Raw genomic sequence first — 24,581 nt, 5'->3', positions numbered from 1 at the left:
GTTTCCTATGTTGCTGTGCGGTTGTTGGATTCCTCCTGATTACATGCAGCAGTAGTTAAAACGTATACCTAATCATCTCGAAGCTTTGCATAGCCTCAGGTGATGCAATGCTACTGTTTAACTGAAGTGTGCCTGCCTGAACTGAAATATTGTCTCATCTCTAAACGTGTGGCTGCAAGTCTCAACACGACTGGAAAGCATTGTTAAAAAAGTATCTCATATGTTGCAGGGGAACCCGAGGACAAGAGACGCTGTCATGGATGAATTGCGACAACAATGGAAGTGATGAAGTTTGAAGAGTTGCTGTTCTTTGCAGGATCACTGCAAACTGCCTTGTGTTCTGGTGGATACCATCTATATATGTATAGGCTAAAGTGTTGTTTGGGATCAGAACTTTCACTTTTGAGGAACAAGTTCGTCATTCACAGATGCTGCCTCATCAAAGTTGATGTCTGACCATGGATCATGAAGAGGTAACATTCATAGCTCTGTTCATTTGCTTACAGATAAACACAGCGGCAGTCACTGTTGAGTAGCTTTATTCCCGTGTTCGACACCAGACATTATGTGATTGCACTTGTGTTGAGCATTTCAATCTACACAACTTGCGACACTGTTTGTCAATTTAACAAGAATAAGTTACTTGCAAAAGCGGCTGTTGCAGTCAACACACCTTGCACCCACAGCAACATTCAGCCCATACAGATGGTGGTTGTAGTTAATGTCTGCTCCTCAAGCCATTTGTTCCACAAATGCAAGATCATATGTCAGCTTCTGTGATGTTTAAGTACAACAGACACATGAGACCTGATACGTAGCAATGTGTTGCATGTTGTTGGGAGCAGTGGCCGCTCAAGGAGTAGTCTGAATGCTGCATGGGGGGTATGCTCGGGTTACAAGCCCTACAAAGTACAGTATTGAATTCAGCAACAGGTGTTTCGTGCTGACATGCCACTTTGATGTTGTGATGTCCTCCTCCTGTGTGTTACACAGGGTCAGCTTTCAGCGAGACTGACCGCCTTGATGTTGAACACTTTTGTTCATGCTATTGCTTGCAGGGTAGTTTGCTGGATAATTGTTTGGCAAAAGTAAGTTAAAGTATGACTGTTTAGCTCATTGTGCTGCAGTTGTCATAGCATGTCACATATTGAAAAGCAACCTACCGCAGTATACAACCACATAAATCATAAAAGTTAAGGACATTTTTGCACATGTAGTTTGAAATTGTGTCAGCCTTTAGCTTAATGCCACTTGAGTTGAAGTTTATTATCCTATAACTGCTCTGACATGCAGGCTACTCAATGCCTCTCATCCACTGATGAGCCTCGTTTGTGGATGCTTATTGATTTACCACAGTACTGAGAGGGATTCCATTAATTCTATGACATTTTAAAAGCTGCATCTTTACATAACAGTTAAACACTTATGTGATAAATACGATATCTGGTCACGGAATGTTCAGCTCCTCCTCTGGGTTTTCAGGTGAGGACAGAGCTGGACCAGATTTCTATGCGGCTTCAGGAGGATGGCTTGCCTCCAGGGGCCAGTAATGAGGAGCAGCAGCGCCACTTGTGGCGGCAGCTGCTTGCTCGAGAGGCAACGCTTCAGTCAGCCACCCAAGAGCTGCAGACCTTACATAGCCAGCAAGCCAGTGAAATGAAGGAGGTGAACACTTTGGTTTATTTTTTTTGTTTTACTTCACCATCTGTACCACTGCCATAGTCTTCTTGACCTGATTGTGTGTGATATAAAGCTCAAAGGCTTCCTGTCTAAGATACATTTTTAATATTGGTACAGGACATTGTCAATTGCTCGACCAGTATGTCAGTCCCTTTCAGCAGTTTGATTTTTGTCTGTCAGGTGGAAAACTATGTTGCACATGTTCGAGGGCTGCTGGAAGAGCGAGACTATGAGAAAGACAATGAACACTTGCGACAAGAGCTTCACCAGATCAGACAACACCAAGGTGAATTCAATGTAAATATAGTACAACGTTGGCATTCTTTCCTTTTGAGTTGTTGCCTTGCCTGACTCTCCAGAGCGCCTGAGCAGGATATTTCAAGCACACCATCGTTTACAATTTTGAAAATCGTTTTTTGCTGTCTAAGTTGGATTTTTTACTTGTGTTTATGTTAAATATTCTGACATATAGCAAACTTGTGCACTATTTTCTGGTTTCTCTGTCTTGTCTTCAATGTTATTTAACAGTCCTGCTGGACAAACCTCTGACCAGTGAAAAAAAAACCCTTTCTTCCAGAGAGTCAGAGCAAGGAGCTGGCTGAGCTGGCAGAGCTGTTGGCTCAGGGGGACCTCGGGGAGATGGGCTTGAGCAGTCAGAGTGAGCAGGTGGCTTACTTGCTGGTGGAGAGGGCCACACTTCTGGAGAGACTGGAGGATGCTGAGAGGAGACTGGAAAGTCAGAGCCTCACTGTCAACTTTAGGGAAGTCCACCACCAGGTAAAGGACTGACCTACGTACAGTAGTGTTATCAGAACTGTTCAGTTTCCTCAGAATATCAATTCTTCACAGGAAACGAACCACACACAAAAGTCAACTTTTAAATGTTTTAACACCTAGTATTGGATTTACAGTGGTGTGGTTCATTTTCATTTCAACTGTACATGAGAGTTTTCGGGTGTACAATTTTAAAACAAAGAATGTACAGTCCTCATAGTTTTGAATGTAATAGTTAGAATATCTAAGGCAGGTACAGAGATCATAAAAACGTGGTGAAGTGAGTCTCTGTCTTTCGGTGACTCTTGGATAGGAGCATATTCGCCACACGATCAGCGAAGAGCTCAGGCAGCAGAGGGAGGATATGCAGAAAACCATAGATAACCTAAAGAAGGTGAGGTGACTGTCATTGTGCCTTGACTGTGTTACAGTCTGTATAACTTTAGGTTGAATTAAATTTGTGAAGAGAAGAACAGTATGGACAGGGATACAGCATGATATGTAGTGTCTGTTGTCATTCTGCGCACCTGGGTCTCTCCTCTCAGCAGTGTTCATCCCAGAGTCCATGGAAGAAGCTCTTTGGGCTGCGCAGGTCTGGTCAGAGCAAGCACAATATCACCCCTGTAGGTTTCCACCTCACAGCATACTAAGTAACTAACACTGATGTTGTGATAAAGAGGGCGTCGCAGACTTGTTGCAAAGTGTTACTACTTTTTGAATTACATTCCACGCTGACAATGTGCTTTGATATCTGCATGACCAATGTGATGCAGACGACCTTGCTTGTCCCAGTAACCCAGTGTTTTTCAACCTTTTTTGAGCCGCGGCACATTTTCTACAATAAAAAAATCCCGTAGCACACAAACAACCCAAAAAGTTACAAAATGTCACATTGTAGCACAATACAGCATATATTGGTAGATAATTATTGCGCTACCTACTGGCATGGAAGAGTATTTAATTACTAGGCCAGCCACTATACTGCAGGCTCAGACGCTCAACAATGGAAAAGTATTTGCGGCAACTAAATAATATTTCCTTGGACCGATTAAGTGAAATTGGACATTTTCCCACAGCACACCTGACGATCTCTCACGGCACACTGGTGTGCCACGGCACAGTGGTTGAAAATCACTGCAGTAACACATCTGTGACTGTAATTTTCTAACAACTGATGAGTGCTCGGAATGGGTGGAACAGTAATGGCATGTCACGGGTAACAGCATGTGTATTTTTTGTCCCACTGGCCTCTCTGTGCAGGAGAATGTTTAACTATAAGATAATAACTCATTGCCCTCACTCCTTTCCAGGCCTGTGGTGATGGGGAATCTCAACCTCTGAATGCATGTCTCTTACAACAGCATGCTGGGACACTTGTATCTCCAGTCTAACTGCCAATATTCTTTCCTGTTGCATTCCTCCCACTCTTACCATCCATGCTTTGTTCTATTACATCAGGCCCACGGTGTGCAGATATCCCAGGAGCGAAACGAGCGCCAGCGGCTTGAGCAGGACCTTGAAGAGGCGTCTAGGAGGCTGGCAATGGCTCATCAGGATATTCGCAGACTCACCAATGAGCTGGATGCTGCCAAAAACCACAACTTGGACCTAAATGGTATGTTGCTAGACTTACAGTATGTATCCCTCAACTAATTGTGAGTCTGGGTTAGACTTTGATACAATGTTTCTAAAGACGACACAATAAAGTTTTGTATTTTGTTTTGCACATTGTTGCTTAATTAAGTGGTTGAAAGAAATAATATACAGATGCTCTCTGGCATCTCTGGTCTATCCAGCTGGCTACTGCTGGCCTTTTAAAACCATTTTATCTCCACATAAAGTAGCTTCAATTTCTTGCCCCACTCGTATGCCAATATTATTTGTTTTCAGGCTTTTTTTTGGCAATATAACCATATCATTTTTCTCAGCTGTAAATGTGTAATGTGGAACTGGTGTGTTCTAGAAATGTGCAGGACTTCATTCACAACATGTGATTAAAAAAATGAAATGTTATAAAAGTCATGCAAAGTCATGAATAACCCATATATTTGGCTTTATGGAATACAAAAATATGCTTATAATCTCAGGATCTGAGCTTCAAGGAACGGTCCAAGAAGTAGAGAACCTAAGGAAGGAAGTGGACAAACTGAAACACTGTGGTGAGACAGACTGTGGTGTGATGTTAATGCCAGCCACATTGTTTGGAGGTTTTATTTTACTATTCTGGTGGGTTGAAGAGTTAGGGTTGGATAATATTTGGATATTAATGTTCTGTTTGTAGTTAGGAAAATATATAATGCTTCAACAAGCTTTTTTCATTTTTCCTATTTTGGTTAATTTATTTACTTTTTATATATATTTATTCTTTTAAATGTAATTAATTTGTATACAGGTTACTAGTAGAAACCCTACCTGATTGAGATATATTTACTTACTATTACTTGTATACTGTATATCCATCTGCATTGGTTTGCTCACTTTAAGAATGGTTTATTCTATTATTCCCTTTTTATATTCATATTATTCTGGAGAAAAAGATTTGATTATGTTCGTGTCCATTTCCTCCATACTGTTGTGGTTTGACTGCATATTTTAGTCTTCTGAGTCAAATCTCATAGCAGCTGCCAAATGCATCCGTGGTTTGGCACAACATTTGGCAAGTAAACAATCTTGCATAACCAGACAGATGCACAAAGTCACTAGTCCCAACCGAAAGCTGCATTTGTTAGTTAAAATGCTTAATGCCGTCACCTTCACATTACACTTACAGTTCACCTTAAAGTACTGTTATCTGTTGTCTTTGCACTTTATTTTGACTTTATTTTTATATTCTACTGTAGATTTAATTGTAAATATTCATGCTCCTATTTATTGTACTCTGTTTATTGTTAAATGTTATGCACCTCCCGCCAGGACAAATTCCTTGTATGTGAAAACGTACATGCAATAAATGGTTCTGATTCTGATTAGACTGAATAAGCACATTTTTAAACAACTCTCTTAACAAATTGATCACCTACCCTTTATAGCTATAAGTATTATCATCATCGTTACTTCATACCGTATATGTGCAACATTGTATAATATGGTTTAAAAAGGCAAAACAAGATGAAAACCAAAATGTTTCATGTCTTTAGATATTCATGGCCTTGGGTTTGTTTTTTTACAGACATGATGAAGCTGCAGCGAGCCAAAGAGCAAAATGACACACTAGACGTTGAGAACACGGCTCTGAGGGAGAGAGTTTGTACTTTAGAGTCTGAAAAGAAAAAAATCCTGGACCAGGTTGCTATTTTATTTTACTCAGTCTTTTTTTTAATTGAAAAAGTATACTGTTGTTGCAGCAGCTTGGCATTGTTTTGTGTTGTGTTTGTCCAGTTGGCAATAAAAGACGCAGACCAAGGTGTTGTGACCAAAGAGGATCAAAAGGACAAATGCATTAGCAGCGGACAACAAAACAATTTGCCTGGCTCTTCAATCCAAGACGGGGATTACATTCACAAACGGTAAATACATTAATTGCATCAGATAAAATCAGAAAATAACTTTTTTTGTCCCACAGCAGGCAAACTCAGTTGTTACAGCATCTCGAAAGTGGTTGGTCGTGTTATACATGACTGCTAAGATTCTTTAAGACGATCCCACCTGCTTTTTCTGACTTAAATCATCATCATTCTCTGTTAGGTGCCATGAGGCGGCAGAAGACAAGTTTATACAGATGAGGGAGCTGCAACGGCAACTCCAGAGGCTACGCAAGGAACAGGAAGAGCTGGAGGAGAGGAATGAGGAGCTGGAGGCTCTGCTAGGGGAGGCCCAGAATACCAGCAAGTCGGAGAGGTATCGCCACGATGGAGAACTTGAGGGACTACACAGGAGGGTAATGAGCAGCGCTGAAAATAAACATTTTCTTAACCGAACAAAGTATTGATGGATTATTTACTAAATAAAAACATTTCGCCTGGCATGTTGAATGAAGCTAGTGTCTCAGACATTCATTAATGTCAGTCCTTGACTATAAGGACTCATACAGTATAATTTAGTCCCGGACCTGTCTTGGAAATGGTCGTCTCCCTAATGTCTGAGTAATAATCGTAACTGGTCAATTGCAGATCAAAGGCCTGGAGGCAGAGTTGAAGAAGCCGGAGGTCAATGAAAACATGTTGAAGAACGGTGAGGAGGTCAAAACTACTGAGTCCTACTTACAATTGGTAAGACATTACTCACTTTTGAATATCATATATATTTGTTATATATATCGTATATGTTTACTCTGTGCTCATTTCACAGTAGTTTGTTTACACAGCAAAAGCACTACAGCTTGTGATGAGCACACATTTGAATATAGCACGAAGCGGTGTAATAAGGTGCTTAAAATGTAAACTTAAGTTATTTTTATATATATTTTTTTTTGGGCAATATAAGCAGCAACAGAATAATAGATGCTATTTAGACAGGTATACCGGTAGTCATTCATGAAATATTTTTACAGTATCTCAGCTATGACTCAGTGCAGCCTATAAATGCTTTGTGTTCCCCTGACACCATGAAGCACATAAGGGACAGCAGCCAGGAGAGACTGGCTCATCTCGAGGCTCGTCTGACTCAGGAGAAAGACTGGAGGAAACAGCTGGAGGTGGACCTCAATGCAGCCCAGGTCGCCCTAAAAAAAGACAAGGAGGTAAAAAAAACCATATAATCAATACTTTGTCTGGCAGAAAGCAATAACCCCACAGCTTCACACATATTTGAATTTATATTTTCAGTTTAGGAGATGTAATCCTGAAGTACAACAATAGAGTTATAAACCACACAGATACGTTATCAAAATCTCTCATTCTCTCCATGAAAGGCTTTGCAGATAGGTGAGCGAGAGCTGAAGAAGCTGAGACTTGAGGTCAACAGCCTTCAGACAGAATGCCAACAAGGGAAAACACTCATCAAGAGCCTAACCCAAGTCAAGGGGGAAAAAGCAGTTCTGGAGGAAAAGGTTTGTTGATTTACAAGTCTGCCTGCTGCTTTTTTATTAAATCATGGGGATGAATGATTGAATACAGCAAATAAATTTACTTGAAAACATTTAATTATGTCAACGTGAATTTACAGCACTGAGATGAGTTTCTAACTACTTTCCTGTCTTTGCTTCTCTGCCTGACAGGTGGCCCAGATGGAGCGTGCCCGCAGCCGGCTGGAGAACGAGTTGGAACGCTACAAGGACAGTAGCCAAACCCAGGAGAACATGAGTGAGAACCGGCTTCAGGTTGACCAGCTGCAGGAGCAGGCTGACCAACTAACTGCTGAGCTCAGCAGCCTCCAGACAACCCACAATGCCTTGAGGTGGTTGTCAGTTCACTCAGTTCATGCAGTTGTATTTTCAAAAATAGATCAGTGTTGGTGATCAGTGCTATCACTGATCACCCAACACTGATCTATCATGGCCAGTCATCCTGTGACTGGCCATGATACACCGGAGCTTACTTGTTTTGCATAACTTTGCATATGTTCCAGGGATGAGATGGTTTCTGAGCGGCTGCAGACTGCCGAGCTCCAGGCCAAGCTGAGCTCTAGTGTCCATGAGAAGCTGACCGCTGAGGGGCAAAGAGAGAAACTGGAGCTGGAGATACAGCGCCTCAAAGAACAGCTCAAGTGGCATCAAGAGCAACGCTCCTCAACAAAGGAAGCACTCACGAGCAGCCAGAAGCCTGAACAGCACACAGCTCATATAGAATCTAGGCTTAGTCCAGTAGAGAGGACAAAGGGGGAGTGTCAGGTAATAATAATGATAATAATATACATTTAAAGTATGCTTCATGTGCTTTTCAAAAAGAGGTGCTTGACATGGTTGAACCAGGATGAAAACATTTCAGGACAAAAATCTGTCAAATAAACAAATATGACGTGTTGAAGATAAAACGGTGTGCTAAAATTATGAAAAGACATTTTTTTAAAGATAAGTTTAGGGAAGTCAATGCCAATGATTCTGCAAGCCTCAGACACTCATGCATGTAGTTCCAGAGCTGAGGGTCCTTGACCGCAAAAGCCCGGTCACCGTTAGTCTTGAGCGGGGATTCGGGAACAACCAGCAGAGTCCTGCCTGAGGATTTGAGGCTGCGTCAGGCTCATAGAGGAGCAGCAATTGAGCAATCTAGCTGGGAGCTGAACCATGAAGTGCTTTAAAGGTGATCAGTCAATTCTAAAACTGACAGGTAACTAGTGAAGAGCGGGTAAAACAGGGCTGATTTGATCTTGTCTTCTAGTATTTGTTAAAACCTGAGCAGCTGCGTTTTGTACCAGCTGGAGGTTACTGGATTACATGTCCTCTGGTAGTTTTAAATTGGTTTGTAAAAGGCTCCATATGTAAAATCATCTAGTAAGACTGATTCATTGTTCAGAAGCTCAGAAATCGGGGGAACGGGTTGGAGTAGAAAGGATGTCCCTCAACAATATCCTTCAACATTACAGCCCTGGTTTAATGTGCCGCTGTCCGATTTTATGTCCTTAAGTAAGGCACTAGTTTTCCACCAGGTTGGGTACTGAAGCTGACCGTAACCTTTGACCTGCTTGTAGAGGAAGGCGAGCAGACAAGGAATTTCCTCTGCCAGAATCATGTATTATTCATACTACATACGTGTGTGTTTTCTAAGTGGCTTTCATGTGTGAAGCAGGAGCTGAATGATCTGCAGACCATGCTGGGGCAGGAGCGGCAGCTGGCCTCTCGGCACCAACTGGCCCTGCAAGCTCAGGTCAAGGAAGACCAGGCTCGCATCATGGTATGCATGATCATAACTCGCCTGTATCATGTCCAGATAGCCATGCTGTTTCTGCAGTTCAATTCAAAATCTCTAATAATCTCGGTCTAATTGTATTCAGGATTTCAGTTTATTACTCTCTTTGTATTGCTTTACTTTGGCCTAAGCAGCAGCAATTTGAGCATTGCTGGCATTCTTCCTCTCTTTAATATTAATAATAAATGCTAATGATTTTAAAAACAAAAACTTCAGGTCTCCCAATTCCAGTGCTATGCCAAGCTTTTTACAGAATTTAACTTTTCATTTCTTTAAATCTAGGGCACTTCACAGAAGCCACAATAAAAGCTAAGCTGAGCTACCTGTATTTATCTGTACTCCCCTTCAGTTAAACACCTCCCAACATTTCCCTCTTCAGTCCCAGCACTCGGTGCTGATCCAGAAGGAAGAGGAGGCTAAACAGATGAAGCAGGACCTGCATAGGGCCCAGAGCCTGTTCACCTCGGCAGAGCGAGAGCTGCGCTACGAGAAGGAGAAAAACATGGACCTGAAGAGACATAACACCCTGCTGGACAATGAAAAACTCAAAGTTGGTATTTCATTACAGCACAGTTGGAATTTCCTGAATGCCTCTGACATTTATTACATAATCATAATCTTAATCGCTCTCTGTGTTTTGTGCTCCTGCTTTGTGGTTTTACATGCTTCCTTCAGCTTTCTGTAGAGCTGAAGCAGGTCCAGACCAAGCTAGTCCAGGTGGAGCAGAGCCTCCACACTCAGGCTGCTGAGTGTGAACGTCAGCAGCAGAAGATCAAGGAACTGGAGTTGGAACTGGCACGCAACTCTACAAACCACAGCACCACTACCAGTCTGCAGGAGGACCTGCAGGCCGAGAGGGCGCGGCTCATTGCTGCTGACAAGAAGGTCAGCCCTGTCATCTCATCTGATGCCCTCTTACAAATCCCAACTAGTTTGGTTGGTTAACCCAGCGTTAACAGGGCTATTTGGTAACCAGCTTTGCAACACTGGTTATCCCTGGTCAGGCTTTGTGACAGAGACCACAGAGGATTTTATGCCTTAGTTTTTCCTCTCTTGTTGAGGTTCTGCTCATCAGTGAAATCCCGACTGAAAGCTGCATTCTTAACGCTTAATGGAATATGGTTTCCCATCCTTTGGAAGATGTGATTCTGCAAATGGCCAATTTGAATATATATATTTTCATACACATCATTACATACAAAGCACGCAGTATCAATTATGTGACCTAGTTTGCCCTTGATTCCTAATCAAATGTATCCTTATCCTAATGAGTGTGCAGAAGAAGCGGTTGCCCCTTGTAAAGATTCCATGGGACATTTTGTAGAGATATAGAGAGTAAAATGTGTTGTGCTTCACTTGGCGTAGCTCTTTCTCAGGGTTATTCACCAACATTATAGACTATTTGTGTCAAACACCTTCAGGAAATCCAGGGATACTCTGGAAATGGTGGGAGGTTGGTAGCTCATGTTATCGGTTTGTCACACTGAGTGACGCCTTTGGCTCTGTTGGAATGACAGGTGTTGGAGCTGCAGCTGCAGCTTAAGAGTGCCCAGCACCAGCTGCGTGTGGAGGAAGCCCGGGCCGGAGAAAGCAGTCGCCTGGAGAGGGACAGCAGGGATCTGTCTGACACATTGTCGGCTCTGAGAGCTCAGCAGCAGGAGGAGCACATCACCAGGTTGCACACATTGCAGTGCTGCTGACACTGCCCAGTTTGACTTTGTCCCAATGGCAGTAATAGTGCCAGTACCAACATTGCAAGGCACCCTTTTTGTTGGTAATCTTTGTATTCATCTTTTCTTCCATTTGGATCTCAGGAAGCTGTTAAAGCAGCGTGAGGAGGAGCTGCAGCAGCAGGTGCGCTCCCTGAGGCTGAAAGAGGCCTCCATGACGAGGACCCATGCAGAGCTCAGCCTCCGTGCCCAGCAGCTGGACACCCGTCTGGCCATCCTGGAGGCTGAGCTTAGCAAGGCCAGAGAGGAGGTAAGGAACGGTGTACAACAGCTCCTCAGATGTTGTTGGTACTGCAGGGTTTTGGACACCAGTCTTAATGTCTGTTTCACATCATTTAAAACATTTTGATCAAACGTGACTCACAATGTGTGTCCATTGTTTTTCTTTGCCTGTACACAGCTTTTCAATGTGGGATTCAAATTTGTGTTACTCATCTCTTTTTTGTGTGACTCATTGACTTGAAAGGTTTTCCTTTCTGTATTTCCTAAGCACAAGTTCAAATCAATTAAAAGGAGTGTAATATAAAGTTTGAGCTTTTATAAAGTGACTTGTTTTTTTCAAAGGTGTTGTGCTGACAGCTAATACCAAAACAATGTCTGTACAGCCCTGTTGCTTTATCTCCACTTCAAATCTTGAGCAGTCTCAATATTTTACTCAGTAAACCCAGTAAATTCATCTGTGTGTGTGTGTGTGTGTGTGTGTGTGTGTGTGTGTGTGTGTGTGTGTGTGTGTGTGTGTGTGTGTGTGTGTGTGTGCATTTATGTATACAATTCCCTCAGGCAAGAGACAGCCAGAAGTCAAACCACAGACTGCAGGAGGACTTGATGGCCAGTCAGCTGGAGTGTGACAGACAGCAGGGAGAGCTGCAGCAGGTTCTCCTCCAACTGGACACACACATCAGGTGAGACACCCACACAGGTATGAATAATGGTATTTACATTGAAATAAAATTAACTCTGGTACTCTGGCGAACAAATGGCCATGTATTTTCTGATCAGCGGAACAAGGTTATAGCATAATCCGTAATTAAAACACTTGGAGAAGTAGTTTTTTTTTTTCCTAATGTCAATTTCTTCTGCTTCACCAACCAGAAAGTACAATGAAAAGCAGAGTCATCACAAGATCAAGCTGCGTCATGCCAAGCAGGTGTATCTCAAGGAGACTGCTCAGAGGGATCGCATCATCCAGAAACTGGAGAACGACCTGGTGATGGCCACCAGCCTCTCACACAAGGTCACACACACGCATGACGCAGAACACGGTCTGACTTTCCACGAAATATCCCACAATAGATGCCAGAGAAATATTTTCTAAATTATCCCTGTTTTTGTTTTTTTCTCCCTGGTGGCTTCAGGAGAAGGACAGGATCCATACAGTGACTGAAGAAAATGAGAAGCTTTTGGAGGAGAAAAGAGAACTGTTGCGGAAGATGAGCGAGGCAGAGGAAATGGGCAGCAAAGGCATGAGGACCGCCTCCACTGTCCAGCACAGGTATCTTAATGAATCCCACCAATTAATTACTTTTTACACGCATGCATACCGCTGTTTCTTTTGAGGTGGCAAATGAAGTGTTATGATTAGATTTCAGAATGTATGTTAACTTGACTGAATTGTTTTATTGGTTATTGATTGGGACCTTTCTCAACCAAGACTTAAAAGATTAATGTAAAGGAAAACTACTAAAGCAAAGCAAAGGCCAAAGATTCATTGGTTTCATTCTAAGTCTATCTCCTAAAGTTTTTCTGGATGCCTTATGAACTGCACCACAAAAAAAAAAAAACTTTTCATTGTCAACCAAAACTGTCAGTAACCTACATGTGCTGGTGAGGACATAAAAGCCACATTGGGTGAATTGTTTTTGTGAGTGAGTGTGAACACTAATCTGTGTTCAAGGGTCAACGTCTTAGAAATGGAAAACAGACAACTTCAGGATCGAACCCTGAAGCTCTCCAACCAAGTCAGTTCCTTAGAGCGAGCCCTGAGGAACGTCCAATCATTCTACAGCCTGGAGGTAAACACCTTACAGATCTTTATGTCTGAATGGGACATGACGCACAACATTCTCAGGTTTTATGTATTCTTTTGAAATGCTTTACATCATGGCTGAGGCGGCCGGATGACGTGTGGCTTCTTTTATTGTAAATGTAAATAATGATGTCATGTTTTTTATCATAAATGGTGCAAATGCCCAACAGAATGCCAAGAAAGTGCTCTCCTCTGAAAGTCTCTGTGATGGCTTCCTGCATACATCCACGCTGAGGTGAGGTGGTTTTGAGACAACTTATTGTTCTCTTGTGATTTGTTGTCTGACATTTGTAATTTGTGCTGTAGCCTAATTTATGTGGTTGGAGGAAAAAATGTAATAGACAACTTTGTTAAGCTCTTCAAAGAATTCTTAATTTAGTTTTCTCCTCATATCACACATTGAGAGGTTTACATATAGGTGGATGCTCGTATGTGCATTTCCTGCCAATTCTCACCACGTCTGTGTTGCCAGTCTGACGCCAGGTTCGGGTGACCCACACGACATCCTTGATGCACTCCGCCGCGTGAAGGTGTCCGAGCGTGCGGTGCTGGATGGCACTCGAGCGTCTGCCTCCACACACCAAGCGTCAGAGCAGAGCTACCTGAATCTCAACTCGCCATTAGTTTTTCCAGACACCAAAGGCACAGAGGGGAGCTCTTATTCCAGTGACCAGGTATGAGCGGTGGTGGGTTTTGGCCGCCTTGTTGCCTGTGTTTTCAATAGCGAGCTACCAGCGGGTATCCTGTGCTAGAAGTCAATGCCTGGTGTTGTACAAAAGCATCCGCCACTTCCACCGGAGACAATAAAAAGGAGCGAAAATATATTGAATAATAAAGAATCCCTGTTAAAAGGCAGTAGTAAAGAAATGGGAGCTTCCACTGCAGTTCAGCTCAGGGTGATATCTCTTTTGTACTGAAAGGCTGATTGTTGTTCGGCTTGCCAGCACTGTTTTTTTTTAAATCCAGATTGAGAATTAACATTTGGTGACTGTTTAAAAAAAAAAGTGTACATTTTTCTGACAGTGATGGGAGATTTGATTTGAGTGAGACTTGTTTAAACTAAGCACTTTATAAGACATTTTACTTGTGTTTGTAGCAGTGGAATATAACAGTATGTCAATAGAACATATTGTTTGCAGTTGACTTTAATCCTGGCAGTGTTTTCAATGGGGAAAAAATGCCAATGATGTTGTGTCAAAAAATTTCACACATTTTGACTCGTACCTTACAGTATATAACATTGATATTTGGGACCCTATTGCATGTGACGTGTAGCCACTCCAGTATTTACAATTTGCCTCTTCGCTTGGAGTTTAAAGACAGCCAAAATGTCAGAAAAAGCCTCAGAATTCCGGGAGTTTTCTTTGTCTATTTACACATTTTTATTAATTGGTCAACCTCAATAGTTTCCTCCAGGGATGCTCATTCAGAAAATACTTTTACTAAGAGATGTGTGCGACATAGGAATTAAATACACATGAACTGTTACTGTTGTGTGTAAATAATAGTATTGTAGTGTGAAACGCATTGTCTATTTTGTCTACAATGTGCCTGAAATGATGAAGTGTTTCACTTTATCCTGCTGCTGCGTGAACACGTCAAAAAACAAACGCCTATTTGCAACAGACATGTAAACTGAGATCTAACAGACAAGAAACTTTTAATTGTGTTGCATCCATGTAAATACATTTTTAAACAAATATTTTTATAAATAAAAGTAAATAGATAACAAACGTTTTTGTTTCCTCCTTCCTGCTCTCTTAATCCACAGCTCTGTCGGCAGGTACAGTTTTTAGTATAAAACACGCAATCACTGGTGAATTTATAACAGTCTGTTTATTAAACAAGGTAAAGATACAAAGCTTGTTTTCCTTTTTTAAACATTAATAACCTTAGTTTAACTTCTCAGTCTTGGCTGTGCATATTTAGTTGTCTAGAAACTGTATATGAAACCACAATGCAAGACAGGAAAAAGTGTAATAAATCTACGCAATATCTTTTCATAGAGAACATGGGTTAAACAGTTATCATACAGATTACAGCTCAGGAACTCCATGCGGAAGGAAAAAAATTAAAATGTTTACACGACTGAATACTGCAGAACACAATACAGATTAATGGAAATGGGATGATAAAACAGTTAAGGCTTACATGTAAATAACTGATATAAAACATGAATATTAATAACATATGGGTAGACTAAAATAATTACAGTAAGTTCATACATAAACTTTTACAAAACCCAAACAAAACATGTTTATGAAAACTAAAAAATAGGTACTATAAATGAGTAACATGTTTTACAGTACAGCAACATGTACATTTTCCCATCATCTCAAAAGAGAGATTAAGTTGAAGAGGCAGGGTCTGTTGTTGGCGTAAATTTCTGTTTTCAGGCCAGTGGCTTGAGTAATACGTTTTTATTTTTTTGAAAACATACTATATACTGTATATGTATTTTACATCATTCTCAGTTCCATCTCAAGCGTAACGTGTAGCCGTAGCACCTTTTCTGAAGTGCCCTGAAGAATACAGGGTACTCTATTAGTACCATCCAGAGGTTAAAGTTACAGTAAAAATACAACAAACAATACTGTGTACAATAAAAAGAATACAAAAGGAGAAAAACAATTAAAAAGGAGAAGCATCACCTCCACACAAACTCAAAACATAGGCCTATGGAATATGACTTGTACTGCAGTTCATTTCAAATGGGTAAAGCTTATTAAAGTTAAAAAAATACTTAACTGGGTCAAAATAGCTGTACATAACTTCACATTTTGGTCCAATGTTTGGGTTTAAAATTTACCACAGGGGTTAGATGGTCAATTTGAGCTGAAGTGTGTTTGAAAGAAGGGATGAGCAGAGTAGAGCCGGCACGAATACGTGTGCAATGCATTCAACTTTTAATACTTCTAATAGTCATAGCTTGACTGACTAGAGAAAGCACACTAGCTATGGCAAGATTTGCTTTCTCTCAAAACCTAAATAACGTTCATATATGGCACAAGTTAATGGGACGTTAGGAAAACATAATGTCAAAAACAGTGTTTCTTTGATCACATGTTATGATCATAAAGGTGCCGTATAGGTGAATGTCAAATATGGAGTGAAAGATTTTGGAGAAAAAAAACAAAAAACATTCATCCTTCTTCCCTTCCAGGTTGCTCTACTTTTTCAAAAGTCAATAATGCAACTTCTTAATACAATCATTAAATGTTTAAATTGTCATCTAGCGATTGCCTTTCTTCAAATTTAGATGACCCTGTAAATGTGTACTTTCACAAACTGAGTAAAAAAAAAAAGAAAGTAATAGAAAAAGACTGTTATTTATACACAGACAGTACTCTTAGCTGCCACAAATAATGCCCTTTGGCATTTCCCATCCAACAAGATTGAAACAATTTGAGCCAAAACCACAAGGCCTAAAAGTGCTTTAAGATTATCTTTGGATGTCTCCAGAACACACCCAGCAAACATTTTTTATACTTTCTCAATTCTTTATAAGGGCAAATATCATCTGGCACATTTTGGAAACCCATTTCATGGTAGAGGAAAAAAATTAAAACAAATCTAACTAAAACATTTCTGATGGCCAATGCATCCGGCAGTTTACATGACGCTTACGAAAGTGCTTATTAAATCTGACGCAAGACATTCTTTGCCACTCCATCCTCCGGGCAACATCTAGCTGTATTTTTACATTCACAAAATAACGCTGTGCTCATTTCTGACAGACAGCCTGTGTCGAGATGGATGGAGGCAGTCTGTTTACTGAATCTAGCACTGAATGCTTATGTCAGCTGTCATAATGCTAATGTAAGCCTTATGTAGATGGCGGTGGGTGCAGGGCCTCGTACGCTGCAGCCTAACATAGACTTTGAATCCGACCTGCGGCCGGGAGCTCAGATGAGGGAGATGCGTATGGGGATGCTGGGGGAATCGGTCCTCTGAGGAGACTGGTGGCTCACTAGGTGCTCCACCACCGTGTGTTTGGACATGTGCTTCATAAGGTAGGTCTCCTACAAAAGACAAGAACACAAAACAAATAGTCCAAGATTAAATTATTGCCATTAGGACAACAGACTGGACAGCTTTTCTTTGTCAGCAATAACAGTTGAATTTCCTGCATTACTGCTTACTGACATTTTCTTCACGATATTGGAAACTTTTCATTGCTTGAAATATGAAAATAAATTGGACCCAAAGTACATAAAAAAAAAAGACATATTCTAGATAAATATATGTGAAGTCCGTGGATCCAGCAAGAACGACTAGAGCAAAACTCAAAGATATTCACATTATTATTATTATTATTATGAATAAAAACACCCAATATTCACATTGTAGATGCTGCAACCAGTAAATATTTGGCATTTCTGCCTGAAAGATGCCCGTACAATTATGCTATGATCAAAACAGTTGATTGAGGTAATTCATTTTATGCCGATTGAGTACTAAATTAATTGTTTCAGCTCTAGAGTAATCTGTCGGGCTTAGAGAGAAATTTGCAGTTTGGTAGTAAACATTTTGATTTGACTGGACAAAAATGTACCTTGGAAACCAGTTTTACAAGTAAATCCATGTATGGCAAAATCAGTGGGCCCTTTTGATTTAAAAAAATGAAAAGACGTCACCTCTTGTTTGAGTAAGAGCAAAAACATGTTGAATTGTTAAATATCACGAGGAGGAAACTGCCAGCTTCAAGCGATGTGAGGCAGAGTGACATCAAAGGCCACCCACCGTTTTCTCAGTCCGTCTGCAGGCACTGGGGAAAAAAACCTGACGTACATAAAACAACATACAGATAAGCGGCGGTCTACTCACTGAGGTGTATGCCCGGCCACACATGCTACAGCAGTAGGCCTTAGCGTTTTTGATGGCGTGCGCTGACAAGTGGATCTGCAACGATGCCGAGTCTGAGTAGGCACGGTAGCAGTTAGGACATTTATACGGCTTGTCTTTGTTGTGCTGCCTCTGGTGAGACTGTTGGGGAAGAAACAGACACATGCTGTTAATTCTGACAAAGCAGTAAACCTGTTTATTTACTAAAGTTTTCACTGAGCAGTTGTCCACCTCAGTGTTAAGTAACAGTGGTTGTAATTCTGTGGCAGAATGAAGTAGAGTGACCATGTACTGACCTGGAGGTTAGACAGCTGGGTAAAAGCCTTTTCACATCCAGGGTGAGCACATTTATACGGCCTATCGCCAGTGTGGATTCTGTGGCGAAAGAAGATGCAAATAAATAGGTTTGCTTTTTGATGAGAGATGACCCTAGTGTTGCTGACAAAATCAAACGGATTTCATAAGTCCAACTTCTTGCTGAAAGTTTTAATCACAACATTGATGCATCCAATATCCAATAAGAGAAATACCTAGCCATGCAAATAAAAAATTAAAATGGGGCAAGATTTTATTCCCCAAATGATATTATTCCTGAAGTATAAAGGGATATCAGCAGTCATATCCACTGCAAGAAGAACAAATACATTTCAAAATGCTGTAAATATTAGTAATGCGAGTTTCAGATTTCAGTTTCCCAGGTCTAGCAAAGTGAGTTGGCAGTAGCTGCCCCCCCCCCACACTAGCTTGGCTTCCCTTGCTTTGTATTCACAGCTGGACCGACCTGGTGTGCTGCTGCAGGTGTGACAGCTGACGGAACGAGTTTTCGCAGTAGGAGCAGTGGTAGGGTTTGATCCCCAGGTGGATGCGCAGGTGCTGAGACAGGTATGAGGCGTTGGCAAACGTCTTGGAGCAGTGGGGACACTTGTGTGGTTTGGCCTCCGTGTGGGACTTGGAGTGCATCTGCATGTCTGACTTTGTTAAGAAGGTGAGCGGGCACACTTTACATCTTGGGGACAAAAACAGGACACAAGAATGCATAAATGTGATCAGTTCAAGGTGGTATGTAAATAGAGCCTTATAGAGACTATACAGCGTCAAGCCATTGATGTTTTTCAGTATTGAAGCATTGTTCTACCAACAGCAAGAGTACTTTAGTCATTTTCAAGACTTTTAAACCAGAACGAGACCCATTCTGAATCATAATCATAAAGCGGTAGCACTGAGTCCCACCCAAAGTCAGAATAGAGTTTAATTCTAGATTGATTAAAAAAAAAAAAAGAAGTCGTTGGTAGTGGTTTAGTATCCAACAGAGTATTCCAGGTAATAATAGGGGGCAAACATTAATTGACAGTCCACTGAGGGAATCCAGTCAGGTGAAAGATGGGTTCATGTTGATGTCTCTGTAAGGAGGACCACATCTCAATCATCGACAGCCTACTTAAAACCAAACTCGTCTCAAGCAAAGGCCTATTGATCTGTGCCCGCGATTCAATTTGTGTATTTGCTTTACGAGGCTAGCGCTGAAAGGAAATATCCTTCCCCCTGTGATGCATTAAAAACTTCAAGACAATAGAAGCAGCTTCCTGTGGCCAACCTGTAGATTTTGCCCTCTTTGGGTGGCACAGTGCCACAGCCTTGGTCAGCTAGGATAGGGTAGGGCACCACCAGCAGAGGGCCAGTCTGGTTTTCAGCCTTGATCTTCTTCCGTCCACGGGGTGCCTTGGGTGGGGGGCCCAAGAGGCCAGCCAGGCCTCCGAGTTTCATGTGGTCCATGCCAGGACCGCTGGCCAGCCCAGAGAGGATGTTCACAGAGGGGGCACCGCCCAGGCGGTTCTGGCTGCTGGAGGTTGGAGTCGTGGGGGTCAGGGCCTCTGAGGTGCTGTGGCTGTCCGGTCGGGATGAAGGAGCCAGACCTGTTGGAATGAAAAGCAGACCCGTTTCAACACGAACGCCAACCACAACACGACACGTGACTTAAGAGGAGTTCTATAGATTTACATGTTACATTAGTACACGGGTACTTTTTTAAATGCATGCTACACAGTTTACATTTTTCAATGAATATTTCCTATGATTCAAAAGAGCCATCGGTTTCCATTCATTGGTTTCCATACATTATAATGAGCTGTTAGCAGACTCCCAAAACCTGTTTGAGTTGTGGAGTCTATATGACATTTTGCTAGTGTTATGTGACATGTGGTACACATCTTAAGTTTCAAAAGCCTGTTCACAGATTTTTTTTTCTTCTACAGAAAGAAATAAAACCCAATGGCTGCCTGGAACAGGTGAACACATTTACTGAAATGCATAAAGCACAGCAGCAGAGTTTGCTAAATGGTTATCTGGGATGCAAAGAATACATGATGTGTAGTAAATATGCTACAACAATGTTTCACAGGTTTGGCTTGCACCAACATCAGTTTGAATGAGCTGAATCTAAAACTGCCTGAAAGCCAAAGACCGTATTGTTCCTGTACTCTAATGCAACGCCTGCTTGACATGCCCTACATTTATTTCCATACTTAAAAGCTGAATGCACTGTTAAATAAATGTCTTATTTGATGTTTGGCACACCTTTCAATTAACTGACTAATGCTCCACTACGTGCGTAAGTATGCAGACTGAAAGTTTGTGCTTGTCTTATTACCACCTATAGCATGTCCATTTAGCCGTACTGTGTGCTTTGGTGTATCCCAATCTACTGAGGCGATGTACATTTTTAAATCGAGTGTAATGAGTCACACTGTTCAACCCCATCAGAGGATTGTTTTGCCGTTATTGCCCCGTGTCAACAGACCACCTGGCTGCAGTACCTGAGCGATGGTTGAGCCGGCTCTGTTGCTCGCTGAGCTGTCTCATGTGCCAGTCTTCCCACAGTCCTTTGGCCTTCACTGCTGACTTGTCGTCCATATTTCCATCTGGAAGATGTCAGGTGGTGGCATTTTAATCCGTGAACAGTTAATGGTCTTGATACAGACAGACTTTTATACCGTGCAAGGCTCATGTGTGACTATACAATGCAAAGTCAACAACTGTAGTCTGTAGAAACCGCACAATCTGAGTTCCTCATTCAAAATTATTTGATGAAAGAAAATCAACCAAAGAACTTCAAAATACATAGCAGTTATATAGCTCATTATCTTCAATTATCTTCAATTAATAAATTCACAGACAACTAAGGCTTGGTGTGGTTTGACATTTTTTTGACACCCGTTTGGCACAGCTAACAAAAGATGATGGCTGAGTTACTGTACCAATACACTAAATTGATATGCTTGCCAGTTTTACATTTAACAAAGTGAAGACCGTACCTGGCCCAGAGCTGGAGGCGGGGCGAGCGTGGAGAGCAATGTCTGGTTGTCCAGAGCCCTGCGGCTGCAGGTGGTGGCCCTGCACCTGCTGCGACTGGAGCTTAGACATGATGTGCTGAGCGCTGCCGTCCGGGGACGAGGTGGGCAACAGCAAAGACTGTTGGGATGGGGTCGAGGTAGGCGGCAGGTGCAGGGGTCGGATCTTCTCAGCCATCAGCTGCTCCTTGATCTTGTTAATGAGCACCAGGTTATCCAGCTGAAAGGGTTAACGGGTCATGCTCAACAGAAAACAGCCACCGTGTGTGAATGTCATTCACGCCCTATATACACTTCCCAGGAAAAGAAAACACGGACCAGCACACAGTGTTCGTTGAATTATCACTTCTTCTTTTTTTTTATCTACGAGAAAGACCTGTGAAGGATTCTCGCTGAATGGCTGAAAAGACATTCACACATGGAAACAAGAGGCAATGAAAGGCAGAAACATCATAGTAACCACACACGACGAGTGGACTTACCTGGCCTGGCATGGATGGAGGCGGCGGCCAGAAATACGGGTTGTTAAATCGAGGCTCTGCCATCCTGAAATTAATAAAATATATTTAGTCACATTCAAGAGTCAAACTCTTTAGTTTTACTTGTTGAGCTCGGCCGGGATCAGAAAGGGGTTTATGCTACAAACCCCTGTCTAAATGTTCTGAACAAGATCTACATAACCAGTGTGTGTTGAAGTTACACACTATCAGACTTTAACTGGGAAGGAAATTAAACGATGACAGCACCAAATTACTGTGTAGGTTTCATTAGTTTCCAACACATACACTCATCTAGCTTTGCATGCACTTTCATGCTTAATCACATAATTTACAATTCATGGTACTCAAACTGCTCCACTTATCCACAAGCACATATTTTGTTCTGTTAAAATAAATTAATTTAGGAGCCAAGTTCCACTGCACTGGTTGCACAATAACGAGCAACTGGAGGACATTTAATAGGCAGCTCCATATAAGTTATTCAAATTTTAAAAGGGCTTGTATTCAGATATATTTGTTCCAATTTCCTGAAGGACAAATAAAAAGGTTATTTTACATTTGACAGGTAAGTAAAAAGGGAAGTTGGATAAACCTAAAAAAAGAGGTAAATGTTAAGTTGGGTTTTATGGGCTTTTAAACTTAAATCAATCAAATAATTTTGACAAAAATAAATAAATATGAGCCTTAATTGAATTTAAACAGAATTTCGAAACGCATAGTTTGAAAAACAAAAATATTCATAAAAGTGTCACTCATTTCATCAGCATCTCATGAACAAACTCCATCTGCCGATAAAGACAGAGAGATGCAGTTGAAAGGTGGATCAACCTAAGAAGAGCATCTGGAGTTTACATTTATTTGGCAAAACAACTGGATTTAATATATTGTGTATCGACCTGTAGGACTTGCATTAACCTTGAAAATGAAATAAATGAATTGTAATAATATGCCATAAACCTTGAATAGATATGTTAAGACTATTTGAACAGTGAGAAGTTGCTATAAATGTATGTTGATAAGCCCAGTGTGTGTGTGAATCAGGCCGAGCCGGTAAGCCAAACTGTCTCTTTTAAGTAAACACAGGTCAAACATTAAATGTCGCCTAGAAATAGTGTGTCGCGTATAAAAAGGCGTCAGTGTGACTGAGCCGCAGCCGACTAGCTTCAACATTTAGCTCCTCTGCTCCTTTTGTCTGAGAGGGAAATTCTGAAAATAAGTGGTCGTCGCTTTAAATGTTCAAATAAACGCCATGAAAAAAACTAAAAACTTTCCGTGCTTTGACTTTTCGGACATGTCGTCGTCTGTCTGGGAGCATCTCGCGAACCCAGACTGATGGAGCTTCTTTTTTTCTTTTTTTGCGGATCGACCCTCCCGGTGCGACTCAGACATTCTCAGACAGTTTTCTTTAAACATTTCCAGACAAAAGAGAAACAAAAATGGCAGCCTTATTTTTATAAGGCGGGACGCCATATTCTGCAGACCCCCCCAAAAAATTGGGAGCGTGAACATGTAGTCGCGAGGCGTTGATGTTTGGGGAGAAGACGCGAACCGACGCGGACACAAAGGTGTGTTTATCATGTCAAAGGCATGAATGATTGTTTACGCGAATTGCAGGTTTGAATAGCCCGGCCTCCCCACCTCTTAAAAAAACTGACACTTCCTACAACAACCATGCCCTGCATAAAAAAAAAAAAAAAAAAAAAAAAAAAAAAAAAAAACAGCACGGAAACGGACAAGATGCAGGCTCGACCCAAACACCGGACGATTAAAACAACCGTAGCGACGCGTTAAGGTCACAATGTAGCCGGCGCACGGTGTCCTTTCTCCCGACTAACGCTGTGCCATCTTAAACACATTTCCACTTTTAGGGCAAGCTTTTTTTTTCACATTCTGCAACTTTTGGACGAATCAAAAGACAGCGATTGCATTTTTTTTATGCACATTGCACGCATCTAGGGTGATATAACGTGTCGCAGACATGCACAGCAGGGGAGACACGAAAATACATGCAGAAAATACCTGGTGTCCTGGTTGCAGATATTGTCTTGCGAGTAGGCTACAGCTATAATATAAAAGGTTGATGTTCTTTCTGTCTGCTTCCAGTCGGAGCACCGCTTCCGGGTCGCTTTGTTCACTTCTGGGTGCTGCTGCAGGCTCAGTGCAGCACAGACACAGATGGAAGTATTCGGCTAATGTTATTTTGGTGTTTTTTTTTTAACACGATGACCTGCTCTGTTAACGTTTAATATGCACGCATGATGCATCTATAACGTTATTTATGCGCGTGTCTGGGTTGGATTTAGCCGACAGATCCGCAGGGTGGAAGTAGTAGGACACTCAAATCCTAAAATAGCAACGCCACAGTGTAACAATACTCCATCACAAAGAAAATAGTGTACTGCATTCAAAAGGTCAATTAAGTCAATTACTGACTGCTAAATATGCAGAAAGTATCTAAAGAATCAGTGGTTAAATATGACAAATGGCAGATGTCGGGGGTTAATTTGCTTTGAGTTCATCTACATCATAATATTTTATAGTCTGTGTGACATTTTTCAATATTAGAAGGGTAATCCCTTACAGAGAAATGCAGGGAAGGTAATTCTAGTATTTATTTAATCTTGTCCTTCCTTTTTTTATTCTCACTTTTCAACCAAATGTAGCACAGTTATACACTTCTAAGTCTAGGTTTTCAAAACAATTACTTGGTTGATTTTTCTTTGGCTCCTGATTTATTGTTTTTAATTTATTTGTAGTTAGTTATTAGCTTTTTTTATGATATCTCCTGCCATGTCTTTCTTTATATACCAAGGTCACGTGCAGTATTTATAGAGTCCATATCCTGTCTATAAGATATATATATATATATATATATATATATATATATATATATATAT

At 41.3% G+C, this 24,581-nt stretch overlaps 2 protein-coding genes across 2 annotated transcripts; one reads left to right on the top strand and one right to left on the bottom strand.

Annotated features, from left to right (window-relative positions):
- Positions 1-458: 458 nt before the first annotated feature.
- Positions 459-14,663, top strand: ccdc30 (coiled-coil domain containing 30; the record flags this gene model as incomplete). Its single annotated transcript, XM_079225827.1, has 27 exons — positions 459-473; positions 1,483-1,665; positions 1,861-1,966; positions 2,258-2,457; positions 2,768-2,848; positions 3,000-3,077; positions 3,913-4,069; positions 4,542-4,613; positions 5,624-5,739; positions 5,833-5,960; positions 6,139-6,331; positions 6,564-6,662; positions 7,004-7,132; positions 7,304-7,441; positions 7,610-7,788; positions 7,960-8,221; positions 9,096-9,221; positions 9,616-9,786; positions 9,912-10,121; positions 10,754-10,911; positions 11,051-11,216; positions 11,747-11,868; positions 12,059-12,200; positions 12,322-12,458; positions 12,861-12,978; positions 13,163-13,227; positions 13,465-14,663. 27 exons carry the CDS (start codon positions 459-461, stop codon positions 13,670-13,672), a joined length of 3,759 nt encoding a protein of 1,252 aa, XP_079081953.1. The 3' UTR covers positions 13,673-14,663.
- Positions 14,664-16,799: 2,136 nt separating this feature from the next.
- On the bottom strand, positions 16,800-21,729 carry znf362b (zinc finger protein 362b; the record flags this gene model as incomplete). Its single annotated transcript, XM_079226832.1, has 8 exons — positions 16,800-17,014; positions 17,820-17,978; positions 18,134-18,212; positions 18,619-18,843; positions 19,432-19,750; positions 20,651-20,755; positions 21,149-21,377; positions 21,667-21,729. 8 exons carry the CDS (start codon positions 21,727-21,729, stop codon positions 16,898-16,900), a joined length of 1,296 nt encoding a protein of 431 aa, XP_079082958.1. The 3' UTR covers positions 16,800-16,897.
- Positions 21,730-24,581: the final 2,852 nt, after the last annotated feature.

Source organism: Taurulus bubalis, assembly GCF_910589615.1.
Source record: "Taurulus bubalis genome assembly, chromosome: 11".
In the NCBI taxonomy this organism is placed as follows: Eukaryota; Metazoa; Chordata; class Actinopteri; order Perciformes; family Cottidae; genus Taurulus; species Taurulus bubalis.
Note: the sequence above shows the minus strand (reverse complement) of the source record. Positions and strands in the feature narration are given on the sequence as shown.